The sequence below is a fragment of the Cavia porcellus genome, unplaced genomic scaffold (genome assembly GCF_034190915.1).
Source record: "Cavia porcellus strain 051 isolate PalLab524CR breed Dunkin Hartley unplaced genomic scaffold, mCavPor4.1 scaffold_3, whole genome shotgun sequence".
Lineage (NCBI taxonomy): Eukaryota > Metazoa > Chordata > Mammalia > Rodentia > Caviidae > Cavia > Cavia porcellus.
Genome location: NW_026947486.1, coordinates 121,171,558 through 121,198,137, shown reverse-complemented (window position 1 = coordinate 121,198,137; position 26,580 = coordinate 121,171,558). Strand labels below are relative to the sequence as shown.

Below are 26,580 nucleotides of genomic sequence, written 5' to 3'. Positions count from 1 at the left end.
AGGAGATGCACATGCCTAGGTTTCGCCGCAGTGGCGTCTGCGCAATTTGTCCTTTGCTGGTTAAGACTAACAGGAAGGTCTGATGCCGTGGCACAAACCTGTAACCTCACCTCGCTGGGGAGGCAGAGGCAGGAGGTACCGTATATTCCAGTCCACCCTGGGCAATTGAGCAGTTTGCCAGACACCCTGTCTCAAAACAAAAAAAAAAGAACAAAACATCTGAAACAACTCTGGATTTAATCACTATTACCGCATAACTCAAAACCTTTAAGTTTGGAAAACACAATTTTAAAATATTGAAATAAAAATATACTCAAATTTTATAATTCTTACCTATTGTCACTTAGGTTTATTATTCTCACTAATTAGAACAAATGGGTGTGGCCGTAGGCTAGCTATCTCCTGGGTCTGGTCTATGTCCTCCGCAGGTCTGCAGTGTTGCCAGATAACATATGTGAAGTGAACTGTGAAATGTTTACCACCTTTACTGTAACTGTCAGCTGTTCTATCTTCCCAATTGGGACTCAACTCTTAGAAAAGCTAGGTTTCATTAATTTCTTTTGGTTCATTTTGTCCTCTGTAACCCAGGCTGGCCTACAATGTGCAGTGATCCTCCTGCCTCAGCCTCCTGAGTGCTGGGATTACAGGAGTGGCCACCATTTTATTCATTTCTGAACTGAACAAATAAAGCCTAATGGTTAATATCATGTTTGAATTCTACCACTGAAAGCTGTGTAATCATGAGCGAGTTGTGTAATATCTTCATGCTTCAGTGCCCATAAAGTGAAGGCAATGAGGAGCTGTAATGTTGTCACCGGCTGGATCTGAGGGTCCCGAAGCCAAAATAAGGAACTTAACTCACCCCTTTAAAATAATTTCGATGACTATTGCAGAAAAAAACATTTCAAGACTGCTCAGTGAAAGATGTAGAAGAAAGATTCATTAGAAGTAGACATAGGATGCACTCAACCACGGAATGTAGGTGCTTAGAGAGCTGAGGCACCATGCAGTGGGGACTGGGGGACCTTTATGTGTTCTGAGGTGGAAATATGTAGAATTCAATAATCTACAGTCCTACTCTTAGTGGGTAAGAGAGGATAGTCCACCCCTACCAAGATAATAGTCTTTTGCTATGGAAAATCCCCAAAAGATATTACTTTCTTAGGCAAAAGAGGAATATTTGCAGGTAAGAGAAAATGGGCAGACCCATTTGTAGCTGAAACCAGAAGCTATTACAGGATTCTTCACAGAAAGGCAACATGATCTGTTTTATGGTTTTATCAGGTCACTCGGTGGTGGCAATGGGGAGGCAATAATAGAAACTCTGTGATTAATATAATCTCGGTTACTATTGCTTGTGAAAGTCAATTCTTTTGTTCTTCTGTCTCCATTGGTTTTATCATGTTGTATCTTATTGGATTTTATTATATATCATAGTATAAACAAAATATTTTATAGACAAGGAGATAATATAGTAACATTTGTTCATTTTCTGTTAGTTGATTCTGAATACCTTGTAATACTTGCATTCTCTTGAATGGTTTTACACTGTCTTTTTATGTATGATACTATAGTGTATGAAGGTATACTCAGTTATTTCAAGGAAAGAGACACTATGGTAGCTACTGTTATGTCGGATTGTCTTGCGATGAAACACTATATTGCTTAAACTGCTCTGTTCTGAAAAAAATAAAAAATAAAATAAATTAAAAGAATAAAAAATTCAATCTCAAAAATTATTTAACATGTGATTCCATTTATAAGAATTCTGTACATTCTCAAAAAGGATAACAGTATAGTGAAGGAGCACAGATCAGTAGTTAAGGATAAAGGATAGTGTAACCATAAATGGAAAACATGAAGAAGATTTTAGTGGTGGTCAATGTGCTCTGAATCTTAATTGTGTTTGCACAATGTTACAGTCTGTAAAAATGTACAAAAAGATGACTTTCTCTATATTAATTTTAAATAATAAAAAGATACATTTCATTAGTCATAATACAAAACTGAAAATGTTTAGAACCAAAATACACAATGCATAACTTTGGCAGAAAATACAAAAAGGAAAGCAGTAGGCTTAATGAGGGAAGTGAACTTCAAATGAGCACAATTTGAATATGTAGAAACTATAGATAGGATGGAGGTAAGGATATGAAAAACAGAAGCAGCAAAATGATCTTGGTATTTTTTTTCCAGAAATGGATTCCAAACTTACAAATCACCATACATGAAATTTGAAAGTGTTCAACCTTTAAAATACTATTAAAAGACCCTCCAAATTAAACTTTTTACTTGACACTCCAAGTTAACTTTTAAGACTTGATTATCAATTTCATCTTATTACAGGACGATTAGTTACCTTTAAAGGCTGTTACTAACAGGATCTTTCTTGGAAGCCTGATGCACTGAACATACCAGAGCAGGAATGCTTCAGCTGAAATGTAGAGTTGTGCACTGGAGCGCCTCCAACCTTCACTTATGTATCCCGGTTCCACAGACCAGATGTCAACACTTAAATGCCTGGTTTTCTCAGTTTGATATCATCTCCAGTTCTACTGATAATTTTTTATTGGATAGCTGATAATTTTTCTTTTCTTTCATCTTCTTACAGATAAAAATAAACCTGTAGCATCCTATCATTATTACACTTTCACCTTTAGCACCTTTTATTATTGTAAAAATGAGTTAGTTTAGGATTCACTGACTAGGGGAGAGCCACATGCCTCTCCTGTAGTCTGCACCATTCATGGACTTCAGGGGAGACAGCAAGAAGTAAACAAGAAGCTAAGACCTCCTGTGAGTCGGCACTACACGTGGACTGACTAGGGGAGAGCCACACACCAGCCCCTTCCTGCACAGGGTCTGGGAGACAAGAAGAACCAACATCTCCCTCACCTCTGTAAGCAACTGACTGATCCAGAGAAACACAAGCTGTGATGCTAGCTAATGAGGTAAAATACAACTTAATGTTTGTAGCGTTTAGCGTTTCACTGATTTTTCAGGCCTAAAGCCGGTAGTCTTACCATCTGTGAAGAGTATAACAATATGCAACATAGCAACTATGGGGGATCTCCTTCTGAAGGTGTGGCCATTGTTAGTTCTCTATTATCTTGTTTTGAAATCCTGTATTGTTCTCATTGTTTTGTTTGGTTGTGTTTTATGGTTTTATCTTGTTTGATTTTGTTGATGGAATGGGCAGCTATTTCAAAGATAATAAGATATAGTAGCCATTTTGGATTTACTATTATCTTGCTTTGAAATCCTATACTGCATTCACTGTTTTGGTTTTATTGGTTCTATTCTGTTTCTGTTTTGTTTGATTTTACTATGTCTGAAGGTTATCAGCAGCTATTTTGAAGACAGGAAGAGTCATTACAGTAACCACTGTTGATTTCCTATTACCTTGCTTTGAAATCTTGTGTCACTTACACTGTCTTGTTTTGTCTTTATTCTGTTTTATTTTACTTGGTTTTATTCTCTCTAAAATAAAATTCTTTTTCTGTCTTGTTTGAGACAGGCTCTCACTATGCAGTTCAGGCTGGCTTTGAGCTCACTTTGTAGCCCAGGCTGGTCTCAAACTCGAAATGATCCTCCCACCTCAGCCTCCCAAGTGCTGGGATTACAGGCATGAGCCACCACACCCAGCTAGTAAAATAAAATTTTTAAAAAATAAAAAAAGAAAGTCAATTAGAGAGGCTTCAACATCCAGAAGGCTTACTGCTTACTAAGGAAGAGAGAGTAGGCTGGGAATATGAGTAAAAAGTAAACCTCCTCTTCACTTTCACTGCTCCATCCTCTCTTCCTATCCTGAAAGGTTCTCATGCCCCTACTGCTGTCTGAAGTGAATGGGTTAAGTTTTAGCTCAGCCACCCTTCTCTTACTCTGGGTCTTCCTGTGGCTGCTTCTCACTGCCAAAAAGGAAGCAATCCTATCAGTCCTGCAGAGTGTTAACACAGCTGTCACATCCAGTAGTTAAAGTGTCCCAAAACTTGTGCAAAATGTTTGGGAATTCTGACTGAATCCTAGAAAATTTTTTCTCCTGAGAGCTAAAGACATATCAGAGAATAATCAATCTTCCACTTCTCCAATTAAATATTCTCTAGTAAGAAGAACCATGAAGATAAAGCTCTCCATCTGCTTCTTTCTATGCCTTTTGCCATTTGGTTTTAGTGCCACTAGAAGATATTATCTGGGTGCTGTGGAACTGTCCTGGGACTATTTACGAAGTGACCTGCTCAGTCAGCTGCATGTGGAGACAAGGTAAAATCATATTCTCTATAGAGTCTGATAAAGGGACATCATTATGGGTGTCCGACTCTGGTTAGACGGTTAGTATGGCTGTGATGCCTAGTTAAACCGAAAATTTTTCCCACGTAAGATATGCATGCATCTGTGTCAGTAGCGCAAGTGCTACTTGCCACTACTTTCCAGAGATCTTACCTATTAGTTGATATTTTGTGCTGTTTGGGCCATTGGTTCTTTTTGTCACATGCTGCCACTCTGAAATCTAGGGAGTGGGATAGAGGGAGGATGACAGGTAAGAAGCATAAGACAGTAAAACAGCTTCCCTTGGCCAGACTTCTGTAGGTGAGTCACTCAATATTACACACACGTTGAGTTCCCAGTTCTCTGTTGTGTGTGTACAGTATATTTTTAAATATAATATTAGCCATGAGTTCGGAAAGCTTTTCATCTTCTTGGAGTTACAGTGCATTTGAAGAGAATAGATTATTAAAATAACTTTTCCAGTAATATCTATGGTCGTTGGTATATTTATATTTTTCTATATCTTCATCAGTTTTGTTTTTGGTTTTTTGGGGGTTTGTTTGTTTTGGTTTTTGGTACCAGGAATCAAACTCACAACGTTGAGCTTGCCAGGCTGGCACTGTGCCATTGAGTTACATTTCTGGCTATCAGTTTTGCATATATATTTGTAGAAAGCAATCTCCTATTCCTGGACTTGGTAATGTATTGTTATTGAATTACATTACAGTCAGTGATTTTACTTGAACTGATTTGTGTCTACAGTTATATCTCCAATTTCATGCCTTGTGTGGTATATTTCTTTTTCTCTCCCTTTCTCTCACCTCTCTCTCTCTCTCTCTCTCTCTCTCTCTCTCTCTCTCTCTCTCTTTCTTTCTTTCTCTTCCTCTCCCACTATTTCTCCATTTCCCTCTCTGTCTCCTCCCACCTCGCTTTTAAAAAAATAACATTTTATAGGGAAGAATACATGCCTAAAATTGTTTCTTGATTTTATCATTTTATCAAGCAGCATCTTTTGGTGTGATTTATCGATTATTGTTTTTCTTTGTTGCATCAATTTCTGCTTTTACCGTATTAATTTTTTCTTTTCTAATTTCATTGGGTTCTTTTTTTAGTATTTTGACTTATCGAGGTGACTGTTGAAATTGTTTTAAATTTTGTCTTGTTTTCTTTAAATGTGTGTTAAAAAGGTTATGTATATATGATGACAATTTAAATATGTCATATGTACTCTATACTCTTTTTTGTTCTTTCTTTTTGGCTCCTTTCTTTTTTTCCCAACCAGGTAACCGCAATATGACATATATTTATACACACACACACACACACACGTGCCTGTGCATAGTTTTTCCACTCAATAACACATAATTATTGAGAATTCTCTCCAAGTCAAAATATATACCTTTCATTCATTCTTCTTCATGTAAAATTCCATATGACTATACCATAATTTAGTCAGTCTGTTCATCTTATTCATTTTTTTGACTCCAGATTCTTTATTTTTATACACTGATTCCTTGATTTCTTTAAATCAGGTGGTACCATACTGAAAGAAAGGAAGTATTCTTTCTTGCCTTTAGTTTCCAAAAGGACCAGAGCACTTCATATATTTCACTCATCAATGTATGAGAGTGCCCTTCTCTCTATATTTGTATCAGCAATAAGTTTGATCTTGTTTTTTTTTTACCCTTGCCAATTTTATAGGTGCACAATAATATTGCATCATTATTTTAATTGCATTTTTAAATTTCTAATGAAACAACATTTTTTAAAATGTTAATTGGCTAGTGGATTTATTTGGGGGGAACCATCTATGTTTTTTGCCCATTTGGGGGATATTACATTTTTAATTAATTATGAGCACCCTTAGATTATTACAAGTATTAACTCTTCCACACATAGATTGCAAATTTCCCCAAGATCCAATATTTTTCTATTGCTTTTGTTTATTACTCTTACAAAGTTTTTAATTTCTATATGTCTTTCCTTTCACATCTTCAGAACTGGCAGTATTGGTTAAAAATATCTTTCATGGTGAGGAGGAGAAAAAAAATATCTTCCATAGCTCAAGGTTGTAAATGCACTCTCCCTGGTTTTTTTTTGCAAGATGTGGCCTTGGGGTCTATATCTGTGGGTACTGAATCACACTTGAAGTAGTCTTAATGTTTTGTTATTTAAAGTAACATTTATTTTTGGTAAATGTTCTTTGTTACTTTTATTCCCATTTGCCATAGTATTTTTATTGTAAATAACTTTTTGGGCTGGAGGTGTAGCTCAGTGATAGAGCACTTGCTTAGTATGTGTGAGGTCCTGGGTTGAATCTCTAGGATGCAAACAAATACGAAAATTAAAAATTGAAAAAGAGGACTTTTTAGCATCTAGCATCACCTGAATTATCTTCTTTAATATGTTGATGGACAAATAGTTATGCTAGTAGATTTCCTGATATTGAATATTCTTATATTCTTGGAGTACAATTTGATTAGGGTTCACATAATTTGATTATTTCTGGGTTCTATTGCTAAAATTTCTTTAAACACTATATACTTTAATATTTGTAACTAGATTTATAACTTTATTTTACTATTATTACTAGGTATTGATATTAAAGTCTGTTGGAATATCAAATAAATTGATGAATGGTCCATTGTTTTCTATTATATAAAACAGCTCAATTAACATTAGTATTATCTATTGTTTAACATTAGATAAGTCTCACTTATGAATTCACTTGGTCCTGAGGCCCTGAGGATAGGGACATTTCCAATAGTTTAAATTGCTTTTCCAGTTAGAAACTCCTTTAGTTTTGCAATTTTGTTGCCACAGTGTTGCATTGAGAATAACTCTCATTATTCTTTTACTCTATATTTTTGTAATCACATATATTTGCTCATTCTTAAATTCCTGTATCTTTGAGATGTATTTATCTATTTATTTTTCTGTGAATAAGCTTGCCAGGGATTTGTCTATTTTGTTACCAGTGATAGTATTTTCAAAGAACAATCTTTTGGGTTTATTTGTTTTCTCCTATTTACTTTTAAATATGTAGTTTACTTTAGATTTTACACTTATATCTTCTTAGTTTCTTGGAGTTTATATTGCTACATTGTTTCTAGTACTTAGCAAAAGCTATATTTTCCCTTCATTTTTGTCCTTTTTTTAAATAGTGAAGGAATGTAGACTCATACTTCTTTTTCTGAAAATACTTTTTCTATATCCTATAGGTTTCATTAGAAAAGATAATCTTTCATTTTTACTGAGCAGGAAAAAAGGTATTGATTCATTAGCTGTACTGTCTTATTAGCATGCAGCTATACACTACACACATTGATTTCTTATGCAAGAAGTGTTGAAATGTTCATTTTTGCATACTAAACTCTCTATCATTGGATAAAATAAAGCTGAGGTTTCTTATATTTTACTTTCAGTTCTTTTTATGACTGAAAAATATTTCACCTGTTTATGGGCATTTGGGCTGTTATGAATAATGCTGTTATGAACATTCATGTAGAAATAAATCTTTGTGTGGACCTACATTTTCATTTTTCTTAGGTATAGACTGAGGAGTAGAGTTGCTAGGTCATATGAGAATTCTATATTTAATTCTGAGGAACTGCCAAAATGTTCTGCAAAACAGTTGCACAATTTTTCATTCTCCCTAGCAGTAGATGAGGGTTCCAATTCCTTCACATCCTCAACAACATTTGTTACTGTCTTTTTTTACTCAATGAGAATGAAATGATATCTCATTAGGCTTTGAATTTACATTACTCTGATGACTTCATGTGCTGCGGTCATTGCTATATCTCTTTCGGAGAAATGTCTAATCAGATCTTTTGCCTGCCTTTAAATTGGGTTGTCTATTTTTGCATTGACTTGTAAAAGTTCTTTATATGGTCCCAATGTTACACCTTTATCAGATGTGTTATACGCAACTATTTTCTCATTCTGTGGAGAGTTTTGTTTGTTTGTTTTTCTAATAGTGTCCTTTGAAACACAAAGTTTTTCATTTTTATTTTCAATATATCTATTTTTTCCCTTTCAATTGCTTTGTCCTTTTGATATTGCATATAGGAAGTCACTGCCAAATTTAATGTCACAAAGATTTCACCTGTATTTTTTTCTAAAAAGTTTTAGCTCCTAAATTAAGGTATTTGATCAACTTTGAGTTAATTTTTCTATGTCGTATGAAAACAGGATCTGAGTCATTTTATAATTTATGTAGCCTAAAGTTGAGTCCTGTTAACGACCTTGGAGTAGACACCCAGGTAGTCAGTGGCCAGGTATCTAACTAAACAATTAGCCACTTATCTGTTAGCATTGGTCTTGTTAAATAAATCAATATTGTACATCATACATTGTGCTTGATGTTGTAGTGTTAATCAGAGGCATTATAAATAATAAAATTTTAAATTTTAAATAATAAAATTTTGAATTTAATGGAGTAATTCGCTTACCTTCTAGGTTTCTGTTATTCTACTAGAAGTCATGCATATTTATGAGGAAAACATTGATAGGAATTTTATTTTGATAATACTTTTTTCATCTAAATTATTTTGATACTGATTAACAGGATGAGCTGACTCTAGACACATCCTGACAGCCTCTGCCAAGGTTTGAAGTAAACAGCTGAGGACATTCAATTTTACATTATCTGTTCCTGCAGCTGCTCAGCTTCTTCTAAGTAAGGGCCAGGAAATATAATTGGTATTCCGATTGGTTTTAGATAAAAGTGAAAGAACAATTCATGTCATGGTCTATTGTTTCCAAGTACACTTGGCAAGATTTATGTATTGAATTCCAAGGGAAATACACATACACACAAAAATCTGACAAAATTTAGGACAATGCAAAACCTGTGGACCTGGGAACATTTTGTCACTTAATGTGCAGATTATCCTAAAACTGAAACAGGCAAATAAATCACATATTTCTGATGTAAGGGGAAAATATTCATTCTGAAGGAAAGATCTCAGAGTGGGGAACTGTATATTGTTCTGTATAAGTTCATCTTAGAATTGAACTGTATACCTGGATGATACTGATGTGCTTAAGAATTTGTCCAGTTGAGTAAAAATTCCTGCCCTGAACCACATTCTGCTTAGCTAGGGTCTCAGCTTTTTGTTTTTCTGCCTCAAATCTTGTTCTCTATTCTTTTTTTCTTACTCTTCCCTCAGTGGAGAAAAAGGTGTTTCTGTGTGCTCTTCATCCTGTTCTCTCTGTTCTTCCAAGACCTTGCTGTAGAAAACATTCTTTGTGTGTCTCATATCTTGACTTTAGTCTGAAATATTTAAAGCAAAATTACTGTGCTAGCTTGTTTCAAAACACTTATCTCTGGACATAAGTCTGAATCTTATTAGAAGCCAATGGCAAGTTTGGATAAAGTGAGTCAGGTAGACTCAACAGAACCAGAAGTTGTAAAGATAACAAACTAGGGATGTGTTTTTGAATGTGGAGTAACAGGGAGATAAGTGCTTACTGGGACAAATGGATTCAAGGGAGGACTAGTACTCATTGAATGATACAAAATGACTGAAAGTCATAGGAACCTATTTCAAGATTAGTGTGACAGAAATTTTAGAGATGGATGTTAGGGTATTTTAAAATATGAGTTAATGTAATATTAACTAGTGTTTCCAAGAGGCAGACTGAGATGGATATTAATGTGCAAAAATCTCATTTGGAGTATTCTAGGGGTCAATACTTACGGAAGCAAAGGTGGACAGAGGGAGAAGTAGGTTGACAGACAGGCAGGGACCTCTGGAGATGACATGGCCTTCCCAGTTTGGCAAATGTGGCCAGAGTTTGTCCCTTCCCTGAGCAATCCCTGAGTGCCGCTAACCCAGAGAGAGGTGTGGCCTGCTCTGAGAAGGGGCCTGGCTCCTCTAATGATGTTTCAGTATTATTAGTATCAGGGTCATCATCAGAGTTATAGCTTGTGTCTAGATGTCCCTCCAAAGTCATGTGGTCTTAGATGGGGCTTTTTCAGAGGTGGCTGAATCTAGAATGTGTGATGCTTGGATTAAGAGTGTGTGATTACTAAATTAGTCCACTGATTGGTTTGGCATAGTTCTGGGTGTGAGAGCACGTAGTCAGAATAGACTATGAACAGACCGAAAGAAGCTGCTATTGCCACTTCTCACTTGTAGCTTGCTTGCTACCTGCTGCTTTGTGCCTGTCCTGTTTTGTTACGGACTTTTCCCCTCTGCCATTGCATCCTGCCTTGCAGCCAGTTGACATAGATTGAAATCTCTATGAAATGTAAGCCAAATAATTTTTTCCTCCTTTAACTTTGGGTGTTGGGTATTTTGTCTCAGCAATCTGAAAACTAATAAAGACAATAATTAGTCACCCACTATGGTGGAGTCAGCCTCAGTGGGAAGCATTCTATCCTCAGATGGGTGGCTGAGGACTGAGTCCTGGGCCACCCTCTTGTGTCTCTGGAACTGCTTCCCTCATCCTGGTGCTGCTCAGCTCCATGGTTTCATTGGTTTTCGAGGGAAGATGCACATACCTGCCCCCTTGCTGAGCATGACACACTCCTTTCCACAGTGGGAGGTCTTCTGCGAGGGAAGATGCACATACCTGCCCCCTTGCTGAGCATGACACACTCCTTTCCACAGTGGGAGGTCTTCTGCCCTCCCACTTGGCTCAGGATCATGACCCCCAGGGATAAGAGACTTTCCTTCTGGCTTACTAGTCCTATGGCATAATTGAGCCCCAAGTGTTCAGGTGACCCTATAGTTCCTAGATCATCAGGACACTTGCTTCAGGTACCTTGAAAATCATCCTGGGCTGGAAGTGCTGGGGGGCAGAGGCAAAGACTGCCCCTTCTCAGGGATCACTGAGAGTGCTGGGACACATAGTTCCTTTTTTTTGCCACACCACTCTTTGATCCTGAAATCCATATATGATTCTTACTGAGGACAGAGAATCATTTTTGAATCTATACACATACAGCACCCTAGAGGTCCAACCATCTATCTCAGAGACCTGCCTCCAAACTGGGGTTTTAGCTGTGCCTTTACGAGATTCTGCATGGTGCAGAATAAAACAGAACCAGTTGGACTCCATTGTTCATGAGCCCACTCTGGCATCTCTTTTGCTGTACAATGGTCCTATAGTGTGACACGACATTATACGAGATCCCACATCAGTGAATTGAATTCCCTGTAAGACTTCAGATGGTGGTACTCACAGAGGGCCCTACAGAAAGGAAAGGCTAACCTGCACCTAGAATTTACCATTTCTTATCAGAATGTCCTTTCTAGGATAGAACAAATACAGTGCAGTTAACTTGTCATCAAGAAATTGCTTGATCTTCGTGATGAACAGTGCCTTATTGGGAGCTCAGCATTGGTCAGTTTTGCTGGCAGATTTACTTTGGTGACAACAACATAGGTTATTCAATATGACTTCATGCCTTGGGACCCAAGTGTAGATCCTCTCCTTGCCATTGTTGACACTGACCTAGAAAACAACTCATTTGCTGATTGCTCATTAATTTGTATCTATTTGAATTCTGGGCCATTTTTTATATGGTAGAGAACTAGTAGCATTGGCCAAAGTTGGAGAGATTTTCCTTCACCATTGTTTATGAAAACCACCCCTTAATGGTGCTAGAGTTATCTGGCACAACAGAGAAGCAAACAGTGAAAAAAGAACAGGTTTACTGAGGACGTGGAAAAGAGCACACAACCTATGGCAGTTGGGTTATCTCCTTCCACCGGATACAGAGAGGCAGAGGGTTATATAACCTCTGACTGGAAGTGGCAATGGGGTGGGCATTGATGAAGTGTGAGGAACTGATTGCAATTCTCAGTGCACGCAAACAGGAAGGGGAGTTGCAATTAGGGCTGGAGAAAAAGGGGAAGTGGTAGGTGTTCCTGCTTTGGCCGTCTGCCACGTTAGACAACCACCATAACTGTATAGTAATTTATATTAGGGCAAGAACCTTCCAAATGGAGCTGTGGTAGAGTAGCAGTGAATCTTTGTCTTTTACCAGCACATGAAGCTGGCTCTGTAAGAGTAGTCTGGAGTTATTCCTCTGCAGAGCAGCTGGTCACCAGGCATCTGTCTCCCCACGGCCATGAGTGTGGTCTCATTCGAAGGTGTCAGTGCAGCAAAGGTGGCCAAGACGGGCCCTGGCGACCCCCCTGCGCTGCGCACTCAGCCACCTGACCCGCATGTACCCTGAGTAGTCCTATCAGAGCAGCCATTTCCAGGAAGAACCCGCTTGGCAGCGCGCAGCTGGGCCTGGCTCGCAGCCAGCACAGCTACCACAGGGTCCGGGCTTCACCTGGCAGAAGTTCTCAGAGGCCACGCACTTCCTCGGGAATCCTGCGCTCTTGCCACATGGGGTAGGGGTCGTCCCCGCCTCTGCTGCACTCAGGCAGTGCGTGCTTGCGTGCGTGAGAGAGACAGACAGACAGAGGGAGAGAGAGAGAGAGAGAGAGAGAGAGAGAGAGAGAGAGAGAGAGAGAGAGAGCGAGCGCTGCAGAAAGCAGTGCACGGTTTCAAAGAGCCTTCTGAGCCAGTCTCACAAAGGGCGGATGTTGCTTTGGTCCTCCTTCATAGCCAGGTGTGGTGGCGTTGCACCCCTATGCCCAGCACTCTAGGAGGCTGAGGCAGGAGGATTGCAAGCTGGCGCCTAGCCTGGAAGGCTTAGCGAGACCTTGTCTGGAAATAAAAATAGAAACAGGGCTGGGGGCAAAGGGCTGGGGAGGGGTTGGGGGTGACTTCCTCTACCACAGTGAGCTGTGCTCTCCTCCAAACCAAAGCTCCAGGGCGTGGCCCCTGAGCGCGCCCTCTGCGGTTGCATTCCGCGGGAGGAAGCCTCACTCTGTTCTGAGCTGGCTGCCCTGGCGTTGGCTGTGACTGACCTGGGAGGGACAGAGCCTCCCTCTGAGCAGCTGCGGTGTGCGCCCCTCCCCCGTGGCCCTCCCCGCGTCCCTGTTGGGGGGACGCCCACCGCTGTGGGGCGAGGTCAGCCCGGCTCTTTCTCTTTCCGCCGCTGGGCTGGGCTGGGCTCTGATGGGCTCGGATGGGGCTGGGTTCGCCTGGGCTGGACTGGGTTCGGTTGGGCAGGTGCGATAGCCAGATCCCTGGCCCCGGGACGTCTGTGGCAGAGCAGCTCAGAGCAGGTTTCTGCGGTTCATTGCTGCTCTGCTGGGCTGGCAGCGTTTCGGCATATCGTTAACTGAATTATCTGAAGATCGAGCAGGCGAGCCCCTCTCGACGAACATCACTCAAATATTGACAAACGTGCTTCCTCTGCACTGACCTACATTCTCCACTTTTTTTTTTTATTTTTTGGGACAGGATTGCTTTTTGCCCAGGCTGAGCCTGACTCCGGTCCTTCTGCCTCAGCCTCCCAGAGCACTGGGATTAAAGGTTTCTGTCTCTCTGTCTTTGGCCCTGCCCTGCCCTTCCCTTCCTTTCCCTTCCCTCCCTATTTTTCTTCCCCTACACTACCCTTTCTTCCTTTTGTCCATGCCTCCCTTCCTCTCTCCATCTGTCTTTTCTTCCTTCTCTCCTTTTCTTCCTTTTGCATGCAGTTTACTGGAGGAGGATTCTCTGACCCACACCTGTGAGGAAGCGCAGCAAGTAGACTTGTGTAGAGGAAGAAGTTTAACTGATGCAGTTCAACAGAGGTTGTCAGCCAGTTCTGAGAGCTCAGGCCTAGATGGCTCTGCAGAGGTGTGTACTATTGAGACAAGTTGGCTGCACCTAGAAGATGTGATAGAAATATATAATGAATGTTTAAAATATACAAAAAATAATTGCAGTACAACACCCTGTCGTGAATCCCCCCAGGGTCCTCCCTCTTACTTTGAACACAGTCTTTGGTTTTTACCACTTTCTGAAGCAGCTCTGGGGTCCTCTCTCATGAGTGTCTTTATGAGTTATAATAAAAAATATTATGCTGCCAGAGCCATCCAATGGGAAAGCGAGCTCATATGAAAATGAAGGTGTCCTCATCTACAGGACCTGGCACTGTTGAACTTCTGGCTCTTACCCAAAGGTGAAATGACCATGAAAAGAAAACGTTTTGAATCCATTCAAGACATAGAGGCAGCCAGGGCAGCATAACGGAAGTCAGGACAAAGGACTTCCACAACCGCTACAGGAAGTGGCAAGAACAATAGGATAAATGTGTTCTAGTGAGAGGCATTCGTGAAGATGTGCCTTTTAGTGCAAATCACCATCTCCCCATGTACAGATGGGCAAGGTTTTTATAGTGTGGAACAGAGGAGAGGGCGAAGCACAGAGAAACATTGTGGATCTTCACAATTGCTTTCTCACCTCCAGCCTTCTTCAGCTCCTTGTCCCCTATTATTATTATTATTTTTTTTTTTGGTACCGGGGATTGAACTCACAACCTCCTGCTTGCACGGCAGGCACTGATGCCACTGAGCTAAATCCTCAGCCCTCTTGTTCCTTTCTTGTAGAGAGCAAACTGCAGCTCCAGCCTCTTGGGGGCGGGAATCTGCGTATTCCATCACTTCCTCTGGGCTGAGAGGAGGAGATGTTGTTTATGTGCTCAACAGCAGTAAGTTTGGAGAAATATTTCTACAAAAAAAACTAACTCTTAAAGTTCTTATTTTTTAATTTTAAACAGAAAAGTGTAAGAAATAACAGTAAAACTGAGTTTCAAAGAAGGCTATTAAGAGTAACAGTAATCAACATGTTGCATATTGTCATATTCACAGTAGTTGTTCAGAGTACAAAATATAAGCTGAAACATTGTCTAGAAAATTACTAGCACAAAACTTGCGATGAAACAAGAGAAACCAGCTGTATAACTATCTTAACTGTCCTGTGTGTGTGTGTGTGTGGACACACACACACACACACACACACACACATCTTCCCTTTTCCCTTCTTTTCTCTTTCTCCCATTACAGTTTTTCTTTTGAACAGTTTCTTCCCTATTCATAATTTCTATTGTACATTTTGGATCTTGTTTACTCTTACTGTTTCTCACACTAGGGAGACAATATGACATTTACACATGAATCTTATTTATCTCACTAATGAGTGTGGTCACAAATTTCATTCATTTACCTATAAAAGTCTCCAGTTTATCCTTTTTATGGCTGAGTAGTACTTCTTTGTATAAAATACCACATCTTTTTTATCCATTCTTGCATTGATGGGCATTTGAGTTGTTTTCAAGATCTCGTTATTACAAATTGTACTGCTAAAACATGGGTGCACATATATCACTGTGGTATGGTATTTTTAATTCTTGTGGAACACACCCAGAAAGGGAATATCTAAGTCGAATGGGACCTCTAATCATAGTTTTTAAAGAAATATTCATACTGATTTCCATAGTAATTTCACCAGTCTACACTCCCAACAACAATGGAAGAGAGTTCCGTTTTCCCCACAGCCTCATCAACAGTTGTTGTTGGTTAACTTCTTGATGATAACTATTCTTTCTGGGATGAGATTGAATCTCAGTGATGTTTTAATTTGCAACTCTCCTAATGACCAATGATGTTGAAGTTTTTTTCATTTATTTGTCATCTGTATTTCTTCATCTGAGAAGTGTATATTCATCTTAGATGTCTCTTTTGGATTGTGTCTTTGAACTTGGGGGGATCTAGTTTTTTTCAATTCTTTATATGTTCTAGATAGAAGTCCTTTGTCTGAGGAAAAGTTGGTTGAAATTTTTCCCATTATGAGGGTTGTCTTTTCACTTTGTTGGTAATTTCTTTTGTTGTGAAAAACCTTTTTAATAAGGTGAGCTCCCATTTGTTGGTACTTTGTAATATTTGCCTTGCAGTCTGAATTTTGTTCATAAAGTCTCTGCCTACATTTATGTCTTTGAGACTTCTACCTACTTTGTCTTCCAGTAGATTTAGTTTTTCTGTTTTAATATTTAGATCTTTGATTTATTTTGACTTTAGTGCATGGTGATAGACATGGGTCTAGTTTTAGCGTTTCGCATGTCGAATGTCAGTTTTTCTAGCACCATTTTTAAAAGAAAGTATCTTCCTTTCAATGAACACCTTTTGTTCCTTTGTGGAAGATAAAGTGATTTAGTGTATTTCTAGTTGTGTTTGTATCTTCTATTCTGTTCCACTGATCCTCAGGGTTTTTTCCCCCAATACAATACTGATTTTATCACAATAGTTTTGTAGTATAACTTCAGGTGTAGAATTCTAATGCCCTCTGAGTTGCCTTTGTTGCCCATAATTGTTTTTGCTGCTGTAGGTCTCTTCAGGTTCCAAATAAATTTTAGGTTAAAGTTCTGTCTTGCAATGTATGTTACAGTTAGACTAGTAAAAATATTACTGAAAGTAGAATGATACACACCTGGAGTGGTGGGGAGGGGAATAGGGAGTTACTACTGTTCAATATTTCATATAGTTTCAGTTTTGCAAGATAAAGTATTCTGTATTCAGTTACAAAAAAATTCCAGAATTCTCGGGATAGATAGGTGTGATAGTAACATATTTTTAATGTATTTAATACCACTGAACTGCAAGTGTTAAATATTTTTACATGAATTTTACCACAATAAAACATGAAACAAATCTGTATTTCACTTATTTACCAATTTAACCATTTTCACCATTTAAAAATTACATTATTTTTCTACTTCAGTGCTTCCACGTTTATAAAGATAACCCAAACTTCTTACAGACACGAGTGATTGTCTGCTGTGGCTGCTCTAGAAAGGAAAAATAGGACTTTTGTTTTTCGTCACAAGATTAAGAAAAATATAAATAAATGGTAAAATCTCAGTCCAGTTCTTATTCCCAGGTAATCCTAGTCATGATGTAGCTTTCACTGTAAGCATATGAATGCCCACAATGAGAAGCTACTTCTTTTTTCTCCAGGTTTATCTTTCTTTTGATCATTTATAGAGAAACGCATCTCACTGTCTGCTTCTCTGTCCCCTCCCCCGGCGCACATTTACCACCTCTCAAATCTCCTGTGTTTCATGTACTCCCTAGAGTGAACAAAGCATGAGACTGAACATCTACTCTATGCCTAACTATATTGTTAAAGCCATCTTCTTTCCCACTTATTTCTGAGTAGCATTAGTATGCAATTAAGAAGTGAATCAGTGTAAATGTGTGAAATGAGTATTCAATTGTTTTTAACTGATTGAAGTTTGGAGACCAACTTTTCTTACAGGGAAGGATTCTTTCTTTTTCCACATGAGCATTGACTACATTCCTCTGGCTTGTTGAAATAATATCAATTGGTAACGTCTCATCAGAGACAATCATGTTGAGAAGCATAATCAGGAGGAGAGGATTTTTATGGCACATAGATAGCAGCAAAACTGTTCAGGGTGCCAATGATAGAGGGGAAAATACAATTCCTAACCTAATAGATGTCAGATATGCTGATTTTGTGTTCCCTGAAATCAAAGAATGAATTCCAAAGGATAAAGGAGGGTAAGTGTAGGGAAAGTTTGTTAGAGAGTGGGAATAACTCCCGAGGGACAGGAGGAGTCCCAGAAGTGGGTTGCCATTGAAGCCCTTTATCAGGGGTAATTCATATAACAAAGTTACAATGTGTGTCAAACTATAATCAACCTGTAGGATTATAAGTGATATAGGGAAAATAAATATAACTTCCAATTTACTAGATATCAGATGTGCCGAGTTCCCCAAAATCAAAGAATGAATTCTAAAGAACAATGAAGGTTAAGAGTAGGAAATTTTACTGAGAGAGATAGCTCCTGAGAGACAGGGAGGGATCCAAAAGTGGGTTGCCAATAAGCCCACTTTTCAAAGAAAGTTTTATAGAGCAAATTCACAAGGTAGGTGTGCAATGGCAATCAGAAAAACTGAAATGATACCCAGGATTTGGAGGCAGATTTATTTACATTGATGCACACTGATCAGGATCATTCCCAAAATATCAGGCTCTGATCTCTGGTAGTCTAGGCTTATATGAAACAAGCAAACAGGAAGTACAGAGGATTGGTTTATACAACGTGCACCATAGTGACCAGTTATGTATCACAGTGAGCAGTCGTTTCTAAGAAACAGGAGCAACCAGAACTGGAACAGAACTCATTACCCAGGCAACTAAGAAACCAAAGTATGCTGCCTTGGAGGGGAGTATCTTTTGTTACAGGCACAAAATCACAAGGTAGGTACAATGTGGGTCAAAACTATGATCAAGGGGCTGGGAATTTAGTTCAGCTGTTCAAGTGGTTGCCTGCTAAATGTGAGGTCATGAGTTTAATCCCCAGTATCAAATCTGTGATCAACCAATACAATTACAAGTATAGCTGCTTAGGTAATTTTGATCCAGTGGAGAAACAGGTCACATAGCAAGTGTACATGGAAAGAACAAAGACATTCTTTAGGAAGGGATGGATCAGGAGGTCCTGATCACCCACTTGGGTGATTGATGCTTATTTAGACTTTATTGGATCCATTGAGTATAATCTTTAATTTATTGCTTATCGCTCAGGGAGGCATGTAGCCCTGAGCATTCTGTCTTTGAGGACTGGCCTTTAACAAAATATGTCTCCAGTCACAATTGTAATGTATTCTTATCCTCTGCACTGACTTGCTTGAGCACCTAGCCCTGTGTGACTGCCTAGAATATTTCTACTGTCTATAAAAAATAGCTAATATTTCTCTACTAGGGAAGCAGGCCATATACCAAGGGTACATGAAAAGAACAAAGGTATTTGGGGGAAAGGATGGGTCCAAATGCTCTGATCACCCATTTGGGTAACTGATACCTATCTGAACTTTACTGGACCAAGTGATACCAATTATAATATAGTTTCAAGTTATTATTTATCTCTTGAGGAAGCATATGTAGGTCTGTTCTTCCTCAGATGTGCCTCCAGTCACAATTTTGATATCTTTATTACCATTTTTTCAGACTTCCTTGACATCCCAGCCCCTCTTTGACTGTATATTAATTTCTATCTAATTTAGCTGCCTAAAATATAAAGTTAATCAGTACATAAAACCTGTGAGCAGAAATAGTCACCTTCAACCAAGTGGTAACTTCTACCAAATCACCTGGGGCCAGTGTCCCTTCTTCATTAGGACTAACATTGATTCTTTTGATTACTCAACCTAGTTGGGGTTCCATGACATTATAGAGTTCAAGGAAATCCCCCAAAGAGGGTAAAAGGACCTCAACTCAGCCTGCTAAATAAGTTCTTAAATCAAATTGTGGACAAAGAATTTCAGAAAGGGTCAGTGTGAGGCATGGAAAGATTTATTAGACCAAATTTCAAAGTCTGAGAGAATACAAAGAGACACCAGTTTGAGTAGCTGGAGTGGGCACACTCAGATGCAGGAAGCAGATTGGCCTGCTGCAAAAGTAGAAGGCCAGCTTTTTAAGGATTAGCTGAGTTGGGGTGAGGTGCAGTCATTCATTGTCTCAGTTTTGGCTTCCATGGCTCTAGAGGAACCCTTGTGGATGAGTATTGAGGGCAAGTCAGTTCCTAGGACACAATTTCTTGCTCAGGAAGGGGGCTGCCGCCTAACTCATCACAGGGTAATTTCTGCTTGATGCAGGGGGGGGGCTGATCTCATCAGGGGTTGTCTGCCAGACTCTATCCCTCTCCAACCCAAGGGAATTACAAGTTCAACACAATTACAAGTTTAAGACAGTAGGTGTCTAAGCATTGATCCAGGGGGTTTGGAAATGGACTTGAAAACTGGCAATTGGATGTCCTCGTAAATTCTGAAAATTACTTTAGTTACTATATCTCAGTGTCCACTGTCTTTCAAGTGGATAAAGTAGGCTAGGTAAATTTAGGGCTAATAAGCCTTATTTGGTCAGCTTCCTAAATGATTAACATTCCTATGCAGAGCTAACAAGAAATCTGATCCAGAGTTTTAAGACAGTAAGAGACAAAGATTTGAGTTCCCTTTTCTCCTTTATTACTTATCTTTATGTAGTGATGTACTAACTTATTGGACAAGGAAAAAGGAAAAGTTAGGAACCAGTCTTCACCTAAAAAGATTAATAACTGATGCAAAGAACAGCATTTTGGGAACATTTACATAATTAAGTATATTAATCTCTGAAGCAGTTAATGATCCATGAATAAATGGATAATTAAGACTGATACACTGTAGTGTACAGGTACAAATTACCTATAATAAATGTTATTATATATATCTTAAATTCACCAATAAACTTAATTAATAAAAAATATTGTCACACTGGAGGTGAGAATGAATGTATAACTGACTCTGAAGTGCAGCTCCTGGCATCACTTGTACCTTAATATACATGGTCTTTATTGAAAGTTATTTTCTCCGTGTTATTCTTGGTACTAATAAGAAAGGTAGTATAGGGAAAAAAATGGCAACTTGCTAGAGGGCTGGATGGAGAGCCTCTGCAGAGAAATCAGATCAGATGCTATAATTTGACAACATGGAGAGGACTAGATGATTGGATAACGATTCTTATTAACCAAGGTGGTAACCAAAGGGAAAAATAAACTAGGAAGAGGAAGGAAAAGCGCAAATGGAGAACTGAAACCTAACATGCTCACTGAGACTCGGTCTGCGTTGTACTAGGCATGCACGGATGATCCAAAGTCTCATTGAATACCTCAGCTGCTGATAACAGGAGTCAGCGAATTCCGGACCCTTAACAGGAGGATGCAGTGCAGTGAGCAGTGGATCCAAGGGGAAGAGGTATATTGGCTCTCGGTGTGTGCTGGAGATTGAGTCCCAGGGACCCGCAAAGCAGCCAGAGCCACCTGCCATGCCAGAGAAGACCGCGAGAGGACCATACACCTGATGCCAAAGCCAGGCACTGTGCAGTTTTCTGACCAATTTGCGCTGTGCTGGGAGCATAGTGAAGACAGTGTGGAGTGGACCCAAGAGGAAGAACTGCATTGATTTCCAGTGAGTGCTAGGGACTGTGACCCATGGCTGCTGTTGCTGGCTACAGGACATCTTGGAGTTGGGCAGAGCCTGGTGCCATGGTGACATCAGTCAGCCACCCCTGGCACAGAGATGACTGGTAGGATCTTCTAGGGATGAGCCACGCCTCTGGTTGGGACCCAATAAGTAGGTACAAAATTGTCCCAACTCTGTGACGTCCACAAGGTACAGCCTAACTTGCAAATTGACTGGCTCAGAGGCTGGAGGCTAGCCTGCACCATCCCTGCATGCCTGCATGTACCTCAGATAATAGCAAACTGAGGAGGGCAGCAAAAACCCCAGTCAGCACGCTTTGGAAAGACCCTAAGCAATATGGAGAGGGCCAGAGACCCCCAGGACACACCAGTCTGAAAGAAACCAGAAAATATGACAAGAGATAGAACAAAAATAAAGCCTCCAGCTGCTGAACCTGGGAAAATAAGCCCAGGAGAAGTAAATACAGAAGAGAACCAGCACAGTAACCATCCAATACTAGACATAGCATCAGTGGACATAAAGAAATACCTTCATGACCTCATAGACGAATTTAAAACTGTACTTCTGATCCAAGTGAGGCAAGATATAAAAACATTAATTAAAGAAATGATAAGCCCCTCCCAAGAGAACACAGATGGAAGAATGGAGGAACTCAGAAAAGAAAGAGAAACCTTTGATGAAGAATTTAAACATAACCTAGAATATGTGAAACAGATTCAAAGAGATTACCAGGAAACTAAAAATTCCATTGAAAACTGGCAAAATGCCTTGACAGAAACTAAAGTTAGCCTTTTGAAACTTGAAGAGAGATTTATGATATACGATCACAAAAGAAAAGATCTCTTAAAAATAATGAGGAACCAGAAAGAAATAATTCAAAGGCTAGAAGACAACAAAAGGATACATAACTTAAGAATAAAACACATGAGCGAGGAAGCAGGAGTAACCAAAAATGAACTACAAAGATTATTCACAGATATATTAAAGGAAAACTTCCCAAGCATAGGAAAAAGAAATGATATCCAGATAAATGAGGCATGTAGAACTCCAGCCACCTACAACCAAAACAGATCTACACCCAGACATATAATAATCAAGATTCCAGAAATCTACCAAAAGAACAGAATACTAAAAGCAGCCAGGGAAAAGAAGCAGATTACCTACAACAGGAAAATTATCAAAATAACAACAGACTTATCAACACAAACTCTCAAATCTAGATGAGCCTGGGGGGAAATAGTGCAAGCCCTGAAAGAAAATAATCTGCAACCAAGACTGATGTACCCAGGAAAACTCTCAAAATTAGTGGAGAAATAAGATGTTTCCAAGACAAGGAGGAACTGTGGGAGTTCATGGCCACCAACTCAACCCTACAAAAAATACTGAAGGACATTCCAGAGAGAGAGAGGAAAAATACCAGGATTCCAGTAACAGTGGCAGAGAGGCCTCAATGAATGGGGCAGACAGTGGAATGAAGGAGTAAAGTGGACAAATAATAGCAGAAAAATTGAATAGCAGACATGAGGCAGAGATGGTAAGCTACAATCTTTAATATAGGTAGCCTAGATACTCTAAAATAAAAAAAAGAAACAGGCAGAGTAGATTTTAAGAGACAGGTTCCATCGAGATGCTCTGAATAGAAAATACACTAAACCTGAAGGAGGGTTAATAAACTGAAAGTGAAAGATGAGAAAACAATGCTACATGTGACAGGAGACCAGAGAGAAATAGGGACAACTCATCCAGCAGCCACAGATAGATTGGAAAGCTATGACACTTTTGGACAGTGTAGAACTACACAGCTGGAAGGAAGGAAAACCCTATGAGTTTAGTGAGTAAAGGAGTACAGCTCAGATCAAGCTCGGGGGCAGAAAGGTTCAGCAACACTCAGATAGACAACAGGCTGGCCCCCTAATCTAAAAACTAAAGGGGCTAGTGGGACCCAAAACATACAGAGCATCCTAACAAGGTGAAAGGTAAAAAACAGCAAAAAAAAAAGGAAGGCACGGGTCATTGTTAATGGTGTATCAGGATTTAAAAGTCACAGTAGTCTTATCGCTGTTTAGTTTGATTTTATTTTGTTCTGGTCTGTCCACTCATATCAGATTTGAGGGCACAGACATCTGACCCAAAAATAGCAGGTTATACCATGGTAACTATCCTTAATTTCCTATTAACTTAAACTGAAACCCTGTATTACTTACATTGTCTTACTATGACTGGTCTTATTGAAGCTGGTTGGTTAGACTACGGTTTTGCCTTGACTGATTTTATTCGAATTTGGTTTGCTTGATAGTATCAAATCTAAGAGTAGAGGCAACCATTCTGAAGATGACAAGATATAAAAGATATCCATGTCGGTTTTGATTATTAACTGCTCTCAAGTCCTACAATGTCTTCAAAGTTGTGTTTTTATAAAAAATAGCTATGTAATACTATGCTTAACTATACTAAGCCTGATGATGTGGACAAGTCTATTGAAAATAACAAGAGAAAGCATAGTAACTATGGTAGATCACCTAATATTGTGGTCTTATGTGTCTTTTTCATTGCATGTTTTTCTAGGAATTTGTTTTGCTGTCTTGTTATTTGTTTTTCCCTATAATACAGAGAGGATAGATACACATTTAGAAATTCACACATGAGAAGATTTTTTAAACTATTTATGGGAACAGATTATATAATGCAAGATGTAATGAACAGATACTCTGAAGAATAAGAGACACTAAGAAACCCAATGCTAATTTTTTAGCATTATGATATAAAATCTAGCAATACTATTATTCACTGTTCAGAGTGATATTAGTCTAGTCTCTTAAGTTCAATTTCAGCATACTTAAAGATAAGGACAGCTACTACGAAGAGAATGAGAGACACTATGGTAGTCATTATTGTCTTCCCCAATGTCAGATCTTGAAGATCTAAAAAGCTTTCATCATCCTGTAATGATTTGATTAGTTCTATAATATGCAGTATGTATTTAATGTGTGTGAAGATGGGGACAACTATTTGGAAGAAAGTAGAGACAATTAGATAAACAGTGAAGATTTCCAGTGGACTTGCTTTGAAATCTGTGTTTCTTTAAACTGCTTCTTTTTTGAACTGTTTTGTTCTGTTTTGATATGTTTAATCTTACCCTTTTTAAGATAAAAAGCAAGTGTGTAGGTCTGATAACCATATTACTAAGTTTTTGTTGGATCATTGAGCAGAACTGTTGGCAGCGTCACTATTTGAATATCACTGTATGTTTTAATTTTGTAACCTGAACAACTATTTCTACGATGGCAATATGTAACTTATCAACGAGTGATTTCTTACTGTTTATTTTTCTGAAATTCTATGTTATTTCTACCCTTTTTTCTTCTGTTTTTTTTCTCTTTAAGTAAAAAAAAAGAAAGGTAGTATAATTTTAGGTACATATTCACAAAATTTTCATACAAGACTCTTAGGTGAAAGTTCTACCCTGCTTTAGAAATAACATTAAACAATTTAGTAGTTGTTGCTTTGGCAGCAGATTTTTTTGGCTGATGTAGTCTTTGGGCATAGATTTTATGATTTATCATATGGCACCTAATGTATCAGCTGATCTGTGAAAACTGTTTTGATTTGATGGATATTAGGGATTCATATTCAACTTCCAATTTGCATTGTAAACAGTAAAAATCAGTGGGATAAAAGCATTACTTCAAGCTTGTTTTTGGAGTGGGCTCAAAGAAATGCACACCAAAATGAATAACGTTTTCTTTTCTTCACACAGATTTCCTCCTAAAATGCCAGAATCTTTTCCATTCAACACCTCAGTCATGTACAAAAAGACTGTGTTTGTAGAATTCACGGATCACCTTTTCAACATTGCCAAGCCCAGGCCACCTTGGATGGGTAATGAAAATACTGTTGAGTGCTACTTATGACACTAGGTATCTTATTTCCTAGCAAGGACTTGCCAATCTTAGGGACTGTGGTTTGAGAGAACAGCTACCAAAAACAGGTTCTTTTGACCTGGTTTCCCTTACTGCCACCTGGAGGAAAATACACTAGCCACACTTTTCTGTCTCTGCTTTGTCTCTAGATGTAGAGTGCCATGGAGCTTGGTCCCAGATGCATTTCTTTTTTTCTGTGTTAAATCCCTGGGTGATCCTATCCAGTTTCATAGTTTTAAAATACTAATTTTGTAGTTGTGACACCCAAATTTATACCTTTTATTTAGAGCCCTTCCCAAACCCTAACGGCTTACCAACACTTAATGCCAAATAAGTTGAGAAGTTAAAATGGAACACCTTAAATTTCTTTTTTCCTTTTCTTTTTTCCTCTTTTTTATCCTTTTCTATCTCCTTCCCTTTCTCTCTTTCTTCCTTTTTTCCTTTCTTCCTTCTTTCCTAGTTTCTTTTTTATGGTGCTGGTGATCAAAACCAAGGCTTTCCTCATGCTAGGCATACACTCCTGGCCCCTTAGAATTGTTGATGAGAATTATAGATGACAAATATCACCATATTCTAAAGTTGAGGTACTAGCCTACCTATTCAGGACTTATTCACATTGTGGTCAAAAAGCGGTTCTGCAACCTTAGGCCATGATATACCTTCAACCTGTATAAAAGAAGCCTGGAAATTTATTGTTTTTAAAGTTTATATTTGAAGATTCTTTGAGGAGAATTTTTGAAATGTCCCTCTCCCATGGGAGAAAAGAGGCCTCTACCTCATATCAGATTATGACAAGAGAGGCTTCAGGAAAAGCAGTAAAAGACCTGCCCTAGGATCTCTGGAACTTGGGAAACAATGACTAGTGTCTGGTTTGTGTCTGGAAAAACTTTCAAGGTTGGAAGCTAATGCCACAGAATGGAAGGTAGAATATAGTGGAATCTGACTACACTGACACTGTTAGGTGTGAGGCCAAGAATATCATGGAATGAGCCTGGTTTTAGGAAGACCTTATTAAAGAGGTCTTCCTGCCAAGGCTCCATGACTCCTAAAAAAAAGAAAAGGTCTATGTGGGCTGTGTTGATAGAAACAGAGACTAACGAAAGAAATACAACTGACTAGTTAGAGAGAGCATATCCCATGATAAGGACAGTTTCATATTGAGGATGGGGAGAGGCTTTCCAAATAATTTATAGAAATTTTCTAAGAAAGAGTCAGAATTTGGGCATGTGCTGCAACAATGTGCTAATACCACATTGCCATTTCTGCTCCCAAGAAACACCGTATCCTCATGCCTCTTCCATTCCCACCCTCTTTCCATTTGGGCCTACCTTACAGTGTCTAGAGGCAGCTAACATCAGTTGGGGAGGAAGATTAGGACAGGAAATTGAGGAATCAAAAAAACTCCTAACAAAACTACTTTTACCTACTGCAGTTTTTTGAGCCTGCCAGAATTTGGCTGGAGGAGAAAAGGATTTTGAATTATAGAACACATTAAAAGTTTGAAATTAGCAGGG

At 38.8% G+C, this 26,580-nt stretch overlaps 1 protein-coding gene across 3 annotated transcripts in view; it reads left to right on the top strand.

The window, feature by feature from the left end:
• The first annotated feature begins 3,921 nt into the window (after positions 1 to 3,921).
• The window catches only part of F8 (coagulation factor VIII), a 186,454-nt gene continuing 163,795 nt past the window's right edge, over positions 3,922 to 26,580 (top strand). For 2 of the 3 annotated variants that reach the window (XM_003462126.3, XM_013141253.3), the window contains exons 1-2: positions 3,922 to 4,260; positions 24,904 to 25,025. In XM_003462126.3, coding sequence (XP_003462174.1) covers positions 4,115 to 4,260; positions 24,904 to 25,025 — 268 coding nt within the window. In that variant the 5' untranslated portion in view covers positions 3,922 to 4,114. Of the gene's footprint in view, positions 4,261 to 12,469; positions 12,624 to 24,903; positions 25,026 to 26,580 lie in introns of those variants that run through there. The other variant, XM_063246630.1, reaches the window with a different exon arrangement.